Source organism: Neolamprologus multifasciatus, chromosome 17, assembly GCF_963576455.1.
Source record: "Neolamprologus multifasciatus chromosome 17, fNeoMul1.2, whole genome shotgun sequence".
Classification (NCBI taxonomy): Eukaryota; Metazoa; Chordata; class Actinopteri; order Cichliformes; family Cichlidae; genus Neolamprologus; species Neolamprologus multifasciatus.
The window spans coordinates 21945987-21960427 of record NC_140455.1 but is presented as its reverse complement, the minus strand read 5'-3'; the positions used below and the strand labels follow the sequence as shown (position 1 = coordinate 21960427).

The following is a 14441-nucleotide window of genomic DNA, read 5'->3' as shown; positions in this document are numbered from 1 at the left end:
ATGATGTTTAACATCCAGGCATCCGTTACATTTAACGGAGTTAGAAGTTAGCAGGAAGTTAGCAGAAGTTAGCTCGCTAGTTTCGCTAGTTACCTAAGCATGATATAGCATGTTCTGACTGAAAGATTTCTGAAAAAAATCAAACGTACAGCTCTGCTATCACTTCCAACATAAATGAAGACAGGAAACTAAACAGCAGTACCGTTTGTAGGGTTACTGAAGTTGGGCTAGCTGGTATTTAATGGTGTGCTACGTGATCTCTAGCGACACAGCTGTGTTAGCATAACATAAACAGTGAAGCTGGAGAACACTTTTCCACTTGATAAAAGTTAACGTGAAGGTTCCTGATGGTTAGAGACAAATACAATCGCATGGCAGGATGCTGTAAACGGACCAAACTTCAGTCAGGAGAACAACTGAGATAATCCATCCACAATAGAAGGTTAGTGATTAATATAGTGCAACAACATGGGAATAGAGCAGCTGTGACAGAATACAGCATTAACGAATCAATGGTACAAAAGTGGAAGAAGCAAGAAGAATGAGTTGAATAAAGTTTGATTTATCTGACTGCTTTGTTGCCTTATAATCCCGTGCATCTTATGGTCCGAAAAATACATATTTTACTTTTTTATTTGGCACACTGCAGTTTAATGTAGCAAAGCATCTCTTTTTAACTTCAGTGGATATTATACATGGTTATGCTCAGGATATGTCAGCCCATTTCTACTGGAAATGCCTTTTGGTTAAACTTTCAGCAAGGAATTTGCATTTGCACTGTTAAATGTTTATATAGCTTTAATGCACATAAAAATACAGCTGCTTGTTTAAGTGAAAATAAATGGATGGGTTTTTTTTTTGCGCTAGTAAAGTTGTGGAGTTGTATTTTGTCTTGCAGAAATTATATCGTCAAATATATCGTTATCGCAAATTTTCAAATATATATCATGATAAATATTTTTGGCCATATCGCCCTGCCCTAGTGGAGTAGGTCGACAATATAGGTGGGGGACACTCACCTTGTTGGGCCATAAAAGTAAGAACCCAGATTTTGACCTGACAGGAAGCCAGTATAAAACCTTTAAAAATTGGAAGATGTATGAGAAGATTTATGAATAAGAATAAGAAATATTGTGGTCATGTTTTTGTTTTTTTCTTGTTTGTTTTGTTTTGTTTTGTTTCTTGGGTGGACTCTCAGCTGTGGGTGGGTCTCTGGGCCTGTACCCAGACTGTTCATTGGATAATCCAGCCCAGGTTGATGTGATCTAAGGCCCTGTTGTTCTGCCCTTGAAATGGTACTTGTTGCTATTGTCTACCTTTTAAAATATACCCATTAATACCTTAATTAATGGGTAGGGAATTTTGTAACTTTTTCTAAAAGATGAACTTTTGTACTAATTTATTAATTTGTCTTAGGCATTTTATTACTAATTTATTCATTTGTACACTTAGACGTTGGCTGGTATTTTGATCTATTCTTTTTACTTACTGACCACTCAGCAGACCTGCACAGCTGATATACATGGCAATGCTTTTTATTTAAATGAAACAGTAAAACTTTGTTCATATATTTATATTTTACTAATTGACAGCACACATATGCTGCACCTCTATGTGTGGGAGTGTAGTATGTAGTTTTACTTCATTGGGTGGTTATTAGTCCACCCTGCTGAATGGAAGTAATGGGCAGGAGTGATTTCTTCAATGGTAGCAATAGGGGTTAAAGTTTTTTTTGACCTCTTTGTTTCCCTTACTGTTTGGTTAGATTTAAGCACCTATACAATACCAGAAAGTTCAGGGTTGGTTAATTAAGTAAATAAATGAGTACTTTTATTATTTAAGGGTACCTAATGGCAACATTTATATGACTTAAAAAGAACTCATAAATGATGTTGAATAGGCTCAGATTGGGGTGTGGTGTGTGGTTTTGTCGGCCCAACTGGATATTTTCTGATATTCTCTTATTGTTATCAGGTACACTTGAAGTGAGGCAACAGTGCTAACCACCGTGCTGCTCGCTTCTATGACAACCATATAAGGAAATTCACTCCTACTGACATTTGTTTAGATTTTGTTCCACAGGTGTTACTTTTATATAAGATGACCTCCATTATTAGAACTTTGGCCATGTTTAATATGTGTATCCACCATTATTCATATTTATAATAGCTTGTGTTATTATACTGTTATAGGATCTTTTCTATCCTATCTAAATTAACATTTTACATGTAGATGTATTAATTTTAAACGGCTCCAACATGTCTGGAGCTTTAAAGTTTATTTTTCTGATGAATATTTGAAATAATAACTGCCTGGCTAACTGGTCTGTTTGTCTAATCTTCACTGCAGAATATCAGAGCTCTCTGAACGATTCAATCTTGTTTTTCTGGTGTAACATTTGCTGCCTCCCCCAGCAGAGCTGTCCCCCGGCCTCGCAGCACTCACAATGGGCTGCGACTCTGGAAATCTGGGCTCCCTGTCCCGGGTTCAGCTGCTCCTCCTGGACCGACCGGCGCCTGAGACTCTTTTGAGTCCCTTTGAGCTGGAGGAGGAGGTGTCCCCGAGGTCCGATCTGACGATGCAGTATGATTCAGCAGGTAAAACATCAGCAATATTAAGCACGCAAAAGCTAAAAATCCAAGCTGAGCGGAAATGTAAAGACCTTAAATGTTATGAATGGAGGGAAGAGGGGTTGGTGGGTAGTTTGGGAGATTGCAACATAAGCCATGGATTTAACACAAACCTGCACAAACATGCAGATACACGTGTAGCTTGTAGCTTGTTAATGATCAGGGGACACTGAGCCAAAAGAGGAAGTTCAGACCCAAAGAACAAACTCTGACTAACACCCGTTATTTCAGTTAAGATGTTTCTGAACAGTCTGGATCGTTTGTGTAAGAGTGAGAAAGTGAATTGCTTCTGATTTTATTTCTGGTTTTGCATGTTTGTTGTGACTTAAAGGCAAATCAGAGTTGACCGAGCGTAAACCTCCTGCTCTGACGGTTTGAGTGAGATTGTTTGATAAGCAAAAACCGTCACTGTAATAACAGGCAGCAGCCGGACAGGTGTGCCTGTGTGTGTGTGTGTGTGTATGTCTGGAGAAAACACATAAGACCTTACATGGGGGGAAAATATGACCCTGAAGGTGTGTTTTCTCCATCTACGACTGGCCTTGAGAGTAAGCAATGCATTTATGGTGTAAATCCCCCCCCCCCTTTTTTTCCCCTTTCTTTAACAAGCTGTAATATCGACTCTCATCTGCTCCCAGGCATGCCGCTGCGAGCTCTTAACTGCTTTTCCCTCAAGGTGTGGTGAGGCAGAAAAAGGTTTATAGGGATATCAGGATGTGCCATATTAATAAAGATCAAACCGCTAGAGTGGATCATTAACTGGGAAAGTCCGACTAAGATAGCCAAACACACTTCGAAACAACACTGATACATAACACAGGATAAGAAACTGAGAAGAGTGTGTGCAGAAAACCCCTGCTGATTATAGACCGATAAGGCACCAGAGAGGGAGATAAACACTGTGGATGTTTAAGAGGTCAGTTCAACCCAATCATGAAGAAACATCTCTCATTTTAACTCGACTCTGAGATTTTTGCATCTGTTCAAAAACACTAAAGATCAAGAGAGCTTCGCTCTTCATCACTTCATCATCTGTCACGTATCTACTACTGGAAGATTTTTTCACATAACCTCATGTTTGAGTTAATTCTGTTCATGTCTTTTAGACACGAACACTGTGAAAGTGACATATTCTGATATTTTAGTGTTAAGATGATAATCTCTGATGGTAATTTAGACCTCAGATGGTAAATTTTTTATAATAAATGAAGCGTGTCTTTGTCTCTCACAGCCTCTGCCTGAGTCTGATTCTCCAGAACGTTTCTTGCTGTTTTTCCTTCCCACTGACACTAAGTGATTTCTCATAACAGGTTGTCTGATTGTTGTGGTTTTCTCTTTATGATTAGAGGATCTTTTTCTTACAATATAAAGCACCCCGAGGCAAGTGTTGTTGTGATTTGGTACCATATAAATAAAACTGAAATGAATAAATATAATGGCAAGCATTAAACTGATGTGCTTCCAACTTTTGTCCCTAGTGGGGCTTTTTTACCCCTTAGCTTCAAAGGCTTGGGGTATTGTTGTCAGCCCGCTGAGCAACCAGGCAGGCAGCATGGGCACGCAACTTGGAGAATGAGGGGATGTAGGTTTTTCAAATTGATACCACAGGTCTGTCTACTAGGTTGTGACAGACAGTTTTTTTCTTTGTTCAAACACAGACCTGTTTAAACAGACCTTGGCTTAATAGTATTAATGAATTAATAAGCTGTGTACTTTATTGTGAAGAAGAGACTGGGAATCATGTTTTATCTGTACAAAAATCAGATTGTCTGCTTCCCTAACATCCTCCTCAGTCACACCAACCCTCTGCACCTTCTCTTTCACTATACTACAAGCTTCTCTGTGGTCTTCCTCTTTTCTTCCTCCCTGGCAGCTCCATCTTGAACATCCATAATATCCCAAATCCCTGCTCTGTCCAAACCATCTCAATCTTGCCTCTTTAACCTTGTTTCTAAACTTCTAAACTAGACCTGAGCTGACCCTCTGATGTATTCACTTTTAATCCTGTCCATTCTGGTCCCTCCCAGTGAAAATCTCAGCATCTTCAGCTCGACCCGCTGTCATTTTATCCTTCAGCCGTAAAACGCTGAAAGGGTATTATCATCCAAAGTGCTTGGCAAGTTTGAATCTCAGCGACCCCAACCTCAAGGTCAGGAGCTCAAGGATAGGATGTCACATGACTTCCAAGCATTTACTGGGTGATCCACTTGACAGCGTCACAATTTATGATGATCTGTCTTCTTATTTTGTTGCCAAAATATTCTTCTAAAAACATTCAAGACATTTAGTTTAATTCAGTTATCTGTACAATGGCAAATAACAACAACAGTCGCCTCAATCTGGCATTAGATAAAGACTCAACAGAGTGAAAATCCCAACAATCTCCTGCAACCTCCTGTGAGCAAGAACCTGTGATGGTGGGAAGGAAGAACTCTGAGTTTCTAACTTGCTAAATTAAATGAATTTTGTCTTCAGTTTGGTAATAAACAGTTAGTTTTGCAGGTTTTCTCATGCATCCTGAGGTGCCCAGTTGCAGACCCCCTGATTTGCAAAAGGTAAATAAAAGACAGTGAGTGGGAAGCTTGAAAACGATGGATCTTGTGGAGACTTGCATCATCATTATTGGTATGATGGCAGTGTTTTTGCTCTTCATTTGGGGGTCAGTCAGAGTTAGTCAGTCAGTTTGGTCTTCTTGTAATTATACCTTTGACCTCATACGTTTTAAACTGTAACGGTTTGTGGCTTATTTATTTAATCAGAAACAAAATTTCTCTGGAATTCCTTTAAATTGTCTTATCAGTGGAAATCTCCAAACTGGGCTGAATAAAACCATATTTATCTGGCTCGTGCCCAGCATAAAAAGAAATAGAATCACCACGGTGTTGTTAGCATTCATGCATTCATGCATTCATGCATCCATGCCTCCGATGTTTACAAAAAGACAAAATCTGTCTGAGTTTTCTGAAAGCCTGTCTTTCCTCTCTCTGTGTCTGCAGAACAATGTTTACACCTGGCACGCTTCTGCAGACAGGTGCTTCTCTGGGGTTTTGTTGCTCCATTTTATGCCATTATTTGCTCAGAGATTAGGAGCCATAATTGGAACTACTACACAACATTACTCATATCTGAGCACACACACTCAAGTACAAAAAGACAAACGCATAGAAGTGTGTGCCAGAGGCCAGCACTTATGTACACAGATGCATGAACACAACTGCTAACACACAATCGCTTCCTCTCCCTCCTGCCTGACGCTGTGTTCTTTGCTGGTTTCGTCAGGTGTTTCGAGGCCGCTCACAGCTGGCAGCGTCTCTGAAAGGTTCAACTCTGCAGGGAAAGTCCAAGAAAACAAATCGGTGAGTGCCGCTGCCCCTTGTGAAACCAGTTTTGGTTCTCTCACACACACACCCAAACACACACACACACACACTCACCCCTCCTTCGTTCATCTATCAGATTTCCTTCAAAAGCAGGACTGTGCTTTGTTGTCAACAAACACTAGACCTTGAGGAATCAGCTACTATCGCACAACAGCCCCAAGCAGTGCACACATCCCACACAAAGACACCCTTTTACAAACTTGAACCAGCATGCATTTATAACTGTCATGTCAGTAAGACAAGCCAAATTGTTGATGATAATTGAGACACAATATAACAGAGGGCACGCGGCGTGCAGCAGGTGTGTGGTTAATCAGTCACGCGCTGCAGGAGAAGGGGGAGGCCCGACTGTATGGTAGGCTTTTACACCACCTCATTGGAGTGTCGCTGTGGTGGTGGGGTAGAGCTTGACACGATAGGATTCTTTTGGAGGATGCGCCACCACCAGGATCAGACAGGGTTTGATGGGGTGAGGGGTCGGGAGGGTAAACAGGGCTTTTGCATGCTGGGCTGCAGTGGAATGGATGCAGGTGCTCCACGTGATCTACGATTAATCTCCTCTTTATGACAGATGAGAGGGAGCCCCTGAAAAGCATGAATGAGAGCCATAAGCCCCCCACAATTATGCCTGACCACGATGGGGGTCTAGCTGGAGTGCTCAGAGCAGGATTCATACAAACATTTGCATAATTCACCTCACTGAAACCAAGTATCCACCCACAGGATTATTTACAATGATGAGAAACTCATAAACCGTTAGTAGGTTTTTCAAGATAGAAGCCGTACTGCAAGTTCTTCCTCACGTGCTTCTTCAGAGGCAAACCTGACGTTATTAAAAGTTTTGAACCCACTTCCCTACTTGCTCATTTTGATTACTCTGCTGTGTCTTTAAAGAAAAAAAGGAAGTGCATGTACTAGGTGTTGGTTTTCAGTATTGGTGGTGGGGGAAGGAGGGGTCCTTTTTTGCATCAATGTATGATAAAAAATTGTTTTTTATAAAGATGGAAACACAAAAATTAGGCAGCGAGTGGCAGCTTACACAGGAACGAGCCATCTGCGTCCTCAACAAAAATCTACACTTAATAATGAAACAGAATTTTAATCTCAGTTTTTGTAATGATACACAGATCAGCCACAATATTAAAAACACAGACAGTTAAAGTGAATAACACCAATCTTCACGTAATGCCCAACAAAAAACTGTTAAAGCAGTCTTTGCAAAGACACTCCCCGGTGGCAGCAGCTTCCCACAATAAATGGTAAATACTTCATATACCTCAATTTGAGCACTAAAAGTGCTTTCTTACTACAAGGAAGGATCAAACCAACATCTTTCCCATTATTAGAAGTACTGCTATACTACCTGAGCCCAACCATGCTGGAAAAATCACCATGGAACTAATAGAGAAACAAGCAAAGCCTCAGGATGTCCATATAGCTGAGAACTCCCAGAGTCAGTTAGGGAATTTGAAAAAGGGGGACATCGTGCGTGTAATTTCCACCCCATCTATAGCTAGGTACATTATTTAATCATTTACATATAAAATTGCTGTTTACACCTCAATTTGTTAGACATGGCAACAAATAGAACAAGAAGAAAGATCCATGTGCATGTTGAAATTTCCAGATATGGTGGCTATCGCAGACTTGTACTCAAAGAACCGCATATTACATTACGCAGGTCACCAGAACCTTAACCTAAAATAGCTCCTTCATGTTTCTGCTGAAAAGCAGACTAACTGATTTTTTTCCTTTCTGTTTCCGTGCAGGATCAGTCCGAAGGAGGTTCAGGGTCGCCATCGTCATGGATCATAGACCCAAGTCCATCATTCGACATGTGCAGATCCTCCCATTCTCCCTCCCAGTCCAGCCACAGTATGTTATCCATTAGATTTACTCAGAACACATTTTTTTCAGGCTCTGTCTGCGCTGTCATTACATACCACCTCTGTTTCAAAACTAAGAGCCTACTACAACAATACTTAATCAATACGAGAGCCCATCTTCACCATTAGCGCTTGATCCAGTAAAAGCCCACTCAGTCCCTGTCGGCTCTGCTTTATTAGAGGCCATTGTCTCCTCACTGTCAGCGCTGTGTTTGGCGTTCCCTTGCCTCCGGTACACTTAAGCCTGTTAATCCTCGCTAGGGCCAGCTGGCCTGCAGTATCACCTTCACCTGTAGGGCCAGCTTGTGCACATTCATGAGTTATGGTTTAGGGGCAGTGCTTTACTGTATGGACCACAAACACTAGAGAGCTGGCAGCAAAAGGCCAGAAAACAGGCAGGAGTGTTGTCAGCACAGTGGAAATGGAGAGCCACCCTTGAAGTAATAGCTCGCTCTTTTTCCTCCCACCTTCATTTGACCACATCAGTCAGACTGTGATCATTTTCTTTCTTTTTCGCTGGTGTCTTACTTATCCATTATCCGTCATTGTGCTATAACACTAATGGTCCATGGCCTGCTGTATTGCTAGAGGAAGTTACAAATGCATCCATCACAGCTGAGATTGATGCATCCGAAGGCTGAGCTGCAGGGCGCAGCGTTGTGTCTACCAAATCCAACATGTCTGATGCCACTGTCGGCTGATTGACATAATTAACATAATGACTTTTTATATATATATATATATATATATATTAAGTGTTCAATTACATTAATTGGATAAATAGTTTTCTAATATAATGCACTGCTTTTCCTTTTACGATCATGTCAGCATTGCAGAGGCATTAAAATAAAAAGTATTTCTAAATCTTGATATGAGGTATCAGTCATGAAAAACAATGAAACACTTGTTTAGTTACAGAAAGTCTCCATGTGAAGGATTTGGCATATGTCACTTTTCAAAGCACATGTTGGCAAAGTGCTTCAGGGTTTAATAAATATACTGTACATTCTTATATAAATTCATCAGCGTGTGTGATATGGACTGCGTGTGGGGGTGTCCCAAAAATGTCATACCTCAATAGGTCACATGATAGGGTGGGACAAACCTCTTGTGGTATTGACCCCATGCCTATTTGCACACCTTGACTCATGTGATGACACACTTGATTAATAGTGCGTCACCTACCCTCCTGCAGGACAACCACCTACTGGGGTTAAAAAGCTGTGACTTTCCACCTTTTGATTTTAGAGCTGAAGAGAGGATAAAAACAAAGCAAACCAATATGAATTCCTAATAAAGTTAATAATATATAAATAAATAAAACAGCCAATAACTAAGATGGGCAAATATGCAAACGTGGATAACATCTTGTGTCACCAAAAGTTCTCTTTTTATATCAAAGACAATAATTAAAATGCCCTTGAACATCCAGGCAGCCAAGGATGCAACCTGGACATCCAAGCTCAAGTTCTGCTGTTTTGCATCATAGTGTAATTGTGTTTTTGAAGAGATACGTGTTTGCTTCAGTTTAGTCACTCAAGATTTTCTGATCAGGTGTCAGAACCTTTGGGACACCTTTGTACATTCAGATCCAGTCTCTTTATGGATGAAGACCTTTTCTGCAAACATGAACATACAAACTCAAAACTCTTGTTATGAAGATAAATTTTAGTTTCAACGAGGTACGGAAGTGATTGAAACTTAGAGAGGGTCTCCTAAAAAGAGTTTGTGAGGACACCCAGAACCTCTTCTCTGTGTTTTACAGGTCTTTCCTAAAGGTTGACTTTACTGTGTAACATGTTTATTTACCTCCTCTGTTTCTGACTGTAAGAAGTGACCACACAAGTTAAGAGCATTTTATAACTCTTTAAAGGCATTTTTACAAAGACTGATTGATTTATAAGCTTGTAGAAGGTATACAATGTATATCCATTGTCTAGTTACACAATAAGGTAAATTCCATTAAGCTGTAAAATGCTCCTTTTTTGGTTCCTGACAGATTTTAGAACAAGTCTTTGCTTGTTTAACTACCCTGTAAAACTTGGGCAAACATGAAAAAGATGTTATGCAGAGGATCCTGGTGATGGCTTGTGTGCTTTGACCTTTTAGAGGCCAAAGACACGGTCACCCTCAGAGGGAAGGGGTCATTAGCGGGCCGTGGAGAGGTCGCGCTGGAGGTTACGGCGCCTCTAAAAGATGCCCAGTGTGTGGCATGTCTTTGTGTGGATAGGTGAGATTTGGCTACCCTGGACGTGCGAGCAGTTCAACCTTTCATTTAAGCCCCTAATGGAGGGAATGACCCCAATTTGACTCCATGAGAATATGGGTATCCCTTTTGTAGGTTTAGTGTGATGTACAACTTCTCAGAATGGATTTGAAGATTATGTCAGATTTCCATCCTGAATGAACTTCCCTACATTTGTAGAAGTCACAGATCCAAACCCTACAATTATAGTATGTCCATCACTTTTATTAATAACAAAGGTTTTATGGATTGTATCGTCCATAAAGCCATACAACCAAACCATAAAGCCATCCATTGTTATTCATTGGACCCATGGAACTGCAATCGTTAAATTGTTACTGGTGTTTCCAAGCAGCACATCTATATGCAGGCTAACATTGACTAAAGCAGTGAAAAGACATATGTCCTGCCCTATTATTTTTATTTATTAATTATGTTTATTATTATTATGATTGTTGTATATATGGTACGTTATTGTACCATGACTGAGAGCCCAGCCAAAATACTGCAAACCATAGTTTAAGAATAATAACATCATCACTATACGAATAAAACTGAATCAAACAGAACTTTATAATAATAAAGATAATAATGATATTATTATTAACATGTGACGGGGCTTAATGCACAAATTGCTCGTTACCCAAACATTACAGCTAGCTGACTAATTTTAGCTAGTTCATTCCTAATAGTGATAATGCTAATGAAATTAAATTTAAAGCACATAATTCATTTCAAGTTCAAGTGTTATTGTCATATACACAGTAAAAAAAAACATAGTTCCCTGTACAATTAAATAATTCCATTGCAGTTCACAACAGAAAAGAATCCAATGATCATTTAAAACAACAGAAACAATTATAAAAGCAGCATATGAGAAATACAGTAGAAATAAATGCATAATATAATATAACATAATAAAATCAAAAATCAAAAAATATGAGCTGAAATAAGCTATTTACATAATTATACAATTTACATTCTTTTTAAGTTATTTTGTTCTTATATAGAGATTTTAGGTGGTGATTATCAAAAGTGAGGCATTGAGGCAATAAGCTCAATACCAAGAAAAAAAAAAAGAGTTAAATACATAAAAAAAATCTTCTGCACCTTCTACTTTGTTCTGGCCAAGCTCCATGAGTACTGATATCATGAATTTCCTGTAATAGAATTGAATAAAATAACCAATTTGTAATCTCTAGAAAGCGCCACCCCAGATCCCCACATCAATGAGTCACCCATCCCTTTGGATCGATTGAAAATGGTTGAATGATTTAGAGATTAAGCCAGACCCAGAAATCAGCTGCTACAAGATGCCCTGGCTCCCCAGTGAGGCCTGCGATAAGACCTTTGTCCATCTTTGCTCATTTGGAATTCATAGGTAGAATAATCCCTTCCCTCGTAATTGTTTCATGGCTGTTTCTCTGCTGCTCGGTCACTCTGTGTTCACCCTCAGAGTTTAGCATTCAGCTGCAACTAAAGATGTAAGTGTCCAAATGAATGTAGCGATGTACGGGGCCACAAAGAGCACTAATCTGAACTGACCCCAGTGGATTGGTTCAGGGAAGTTGAGGAAACTACGGGACAGATTAGGCTGCAGAAAGACAGAGGTGATGCAGCCAGAGATTAGTCATGTACTAAGCAAGGATCGTTTCACCCCCTATGGACCACACACTAACAGTGTAGCCATGTCACTATTGTCTCTGAGCCACCATCACTGTGGACTCATTGGCTATTGTCTCTGAAATCCTCTGGCGTTTCCCAAAAACCTGGACTCAAGCCCATTGATTGGCACTTGTCAGGGCAGATAGAGAGGGTGACGTGTTGGGAAAGGCATCGATAAAGGAGGCCTGAAAGGAAAATCCCCTCCCCATGAATAATAATTTGAGAAGGATTTTCTTTTTTATTCCACCCTGCTCCTATTCTGCCATTCATTCAAGACATAGAGGAGTGAAGGCTCCGGGTGGCATCAGTGAATGGCCTCGGCACGTTGATTGTCTCGTTGATGCTCATCCCTTTCTCAAACATGCAAAGAAAGAGATACAAGTCCAACCTTATTGCCTCTGGCTGGTGCGCTGCATGGCAAAGGGCAGGCGGTGTGTGGCCTTTTTTCTAAATCAGCGAGGGGATTTGACTTGGCCACTCGCAGCCAAATCCAGCTATCTGTTGTGCTCAGATGCTGCGGTTGGTATGGTAACCTGCTCTGTGTGTTTTAGATGGGCTGTTGTTTTCAGCCTGAACTAACCAGTAATCACGGCTGTGCATTCATGGATTAGGCCACTGGAGGTTAGGGCTTCAAAACGAATAAACTGAATACTGAATCCTTTCACCCTGATATAAAGATTGTGCAGGTTTGGAATCAGTCAGAATAAAATATATATATAAACACCTCATAAACCACGGTATGAAGGGGATACATAAAGATGAAGGTGATTTTAATGTCGTCTTTATATTTTAGAGCAATCAGTTTTAAAGTTTTGACAAATGGACACCCCCGTTCATATGCATCACAGTAGTTTGGTCCACCACCTACCGTTCACTAACTCCTTTGCTGTGCACACTTAAAACAATAGAAGTCTGCGACTTCTTCTACAGTCATCAGAATTAAACACTTAGCAGCCGCCATATTGTTTCGGGACAGCTGCATCTCCATGTTTATCTCTCTGGGAATGATTTGGGGCTCAAACACAGGCCTTCTCCCAGGCAGCATATGTTACATAGTTTTCCTGCCTATACAGCTGAGCTGTTTTGATGCCCAAAGTCTATTTGCTAAGGGGAATGTAATTTTTTTTTGTAATTAGTGCAACATATGAGAAAAAAAAAATACACATTTTTGTAATTAGGAAAAAATAAATCTTCCATTTCATGGCTAGTAAAATTAAAGATAAAGTTTTATTTAATGCTTTGACTCCCTTAAGTAAGGCGCCATATGCCATATACTTACATATCTATATTATTGCTAATATATATTGTAATATATCTATATCATGGCTAAAGCACTTCTGGATGGATGCAAACTGCATTTCGTTGCCCTGTACATGTGCATGTGCAATGACAATAAATTTGAATTCTATTCTATTCTATTCTATTCTATCCACACTGAAAGTGATTTGCAGTGGCATGGCGACCAGAGACAGGAAAGACTGGGAAACTGTGAATATGGGCCCTGGACTTTAAAGGAGAGCGATGGAAGATGTTTGGAGTTGACCATAAACACTAAATAAGAAATGAATTATTGATTTTAGGCAGACGAAAACAGATGAGTCTGGTTAATCATGTCTGTTTTGATGTTTCTTTTGTTCTTATGAGGGCTGTATAAAGTTTTGAGTCAAATTTGTCATTTCATAATTAATGAATCAAGATGATTGATAAAATTAAATCTGGCTCTTTTTTAAACAAAGCTTTTGTTTTCCTTTTGAAATCGTGCTCCTTCTCATCTCTTTTGTCATTGTGTCACTGTTGAAGTTTTTTGTTGCATATGAAACAGAATGATACATTTTTTGCTCTGAAGATGAATACATTTCTCCGTCTTTCATCCGTTTTGATGACATTGGGGCTTCAGAAGGACGTGGAGGCGTGTGATTGTGTGCACTGTGGTGGAAGACAGCCTGTCAAATGAGACATGGCTCCATCAATCTGAGCTGCTGACCTCTGCACGCTCACCGGCAGGATAAATGAACGCTCGCCACCACCACGTTCGTGAGGCTTATTGAATCCAATGTCCATCATCTACTCAACCGGTCGAGCTTTCTCCTCTTAATGAATGGACCCGTCTCCCGATGTATCACATTTTGATTTATCGCTCATGTGCTAACACAAGAAACACTCGTGTTTGCAAAAGTAGCACGAAGAAAAGAGTCTGAAACTCTAATGGAAACTGTCGCAAAAGACAATTTGAGGCTCCTTTAAGCTCAAGTCTGCATTGATGGCGCTCTTTGTCTCTACGCTTCTACACCAAGAAGTGTATTCTGTGGACTTTGTATTTGGAGATAATGGGACTCGTAATTGGCTGGTCAGTGACAAAATAGATGGCTGTTTAAGTCTGGCTCTTTAGTGCGGCACTGAAAGGACTGAAGGAGATGTGACTGCAGCATTCGAAAGAACAATTTGATGAGAATTAGTGTTAGCTATTAACAGCCTGGAAATGGGTTTTAGTGCTTTCTTCTAAGTGGCTCCTTCCTCGAGAATCATGAATACAAATGTGTTTCTTTTGCAGCACTGTGATGATTAAAGAGTTAAAATGTAGAGAGTTAGCATGGTAGAGCCAGGTCTTTCTTTTTAAATGTATATTTCATGTTGT

At 40.0% G+C, this 14441-nt stretch overlaps 1 protein-coding gene across 1 annotated transcript in view; it reads left to right on the top strand.

The window, feature by feature from the left end:
- LOC146499362 (uncharacterized) overlaps positions 1-14441 on the top strand; it is a gene marked incomplete at its 5' end in the record, with an annotated part of 65170 nt that overhangs the window by 22764 nt on the left and 27965 nt on the right. Inside the window, 3 exons of the mRNA XM_085138302.1 lie at positions 2418-2597; positions 5910-5986; positions 7780-7885. Coding sequence (XP_084994428.1) covers positions 2418-2597; positions 5910-5986; positions 7780-7885 — 363 coding nt within the window. The remainder of the gene's footprint in view (positions 1-2417; positions 2598-5909; positions 5987-7779; positions 7886-14441) is intronic.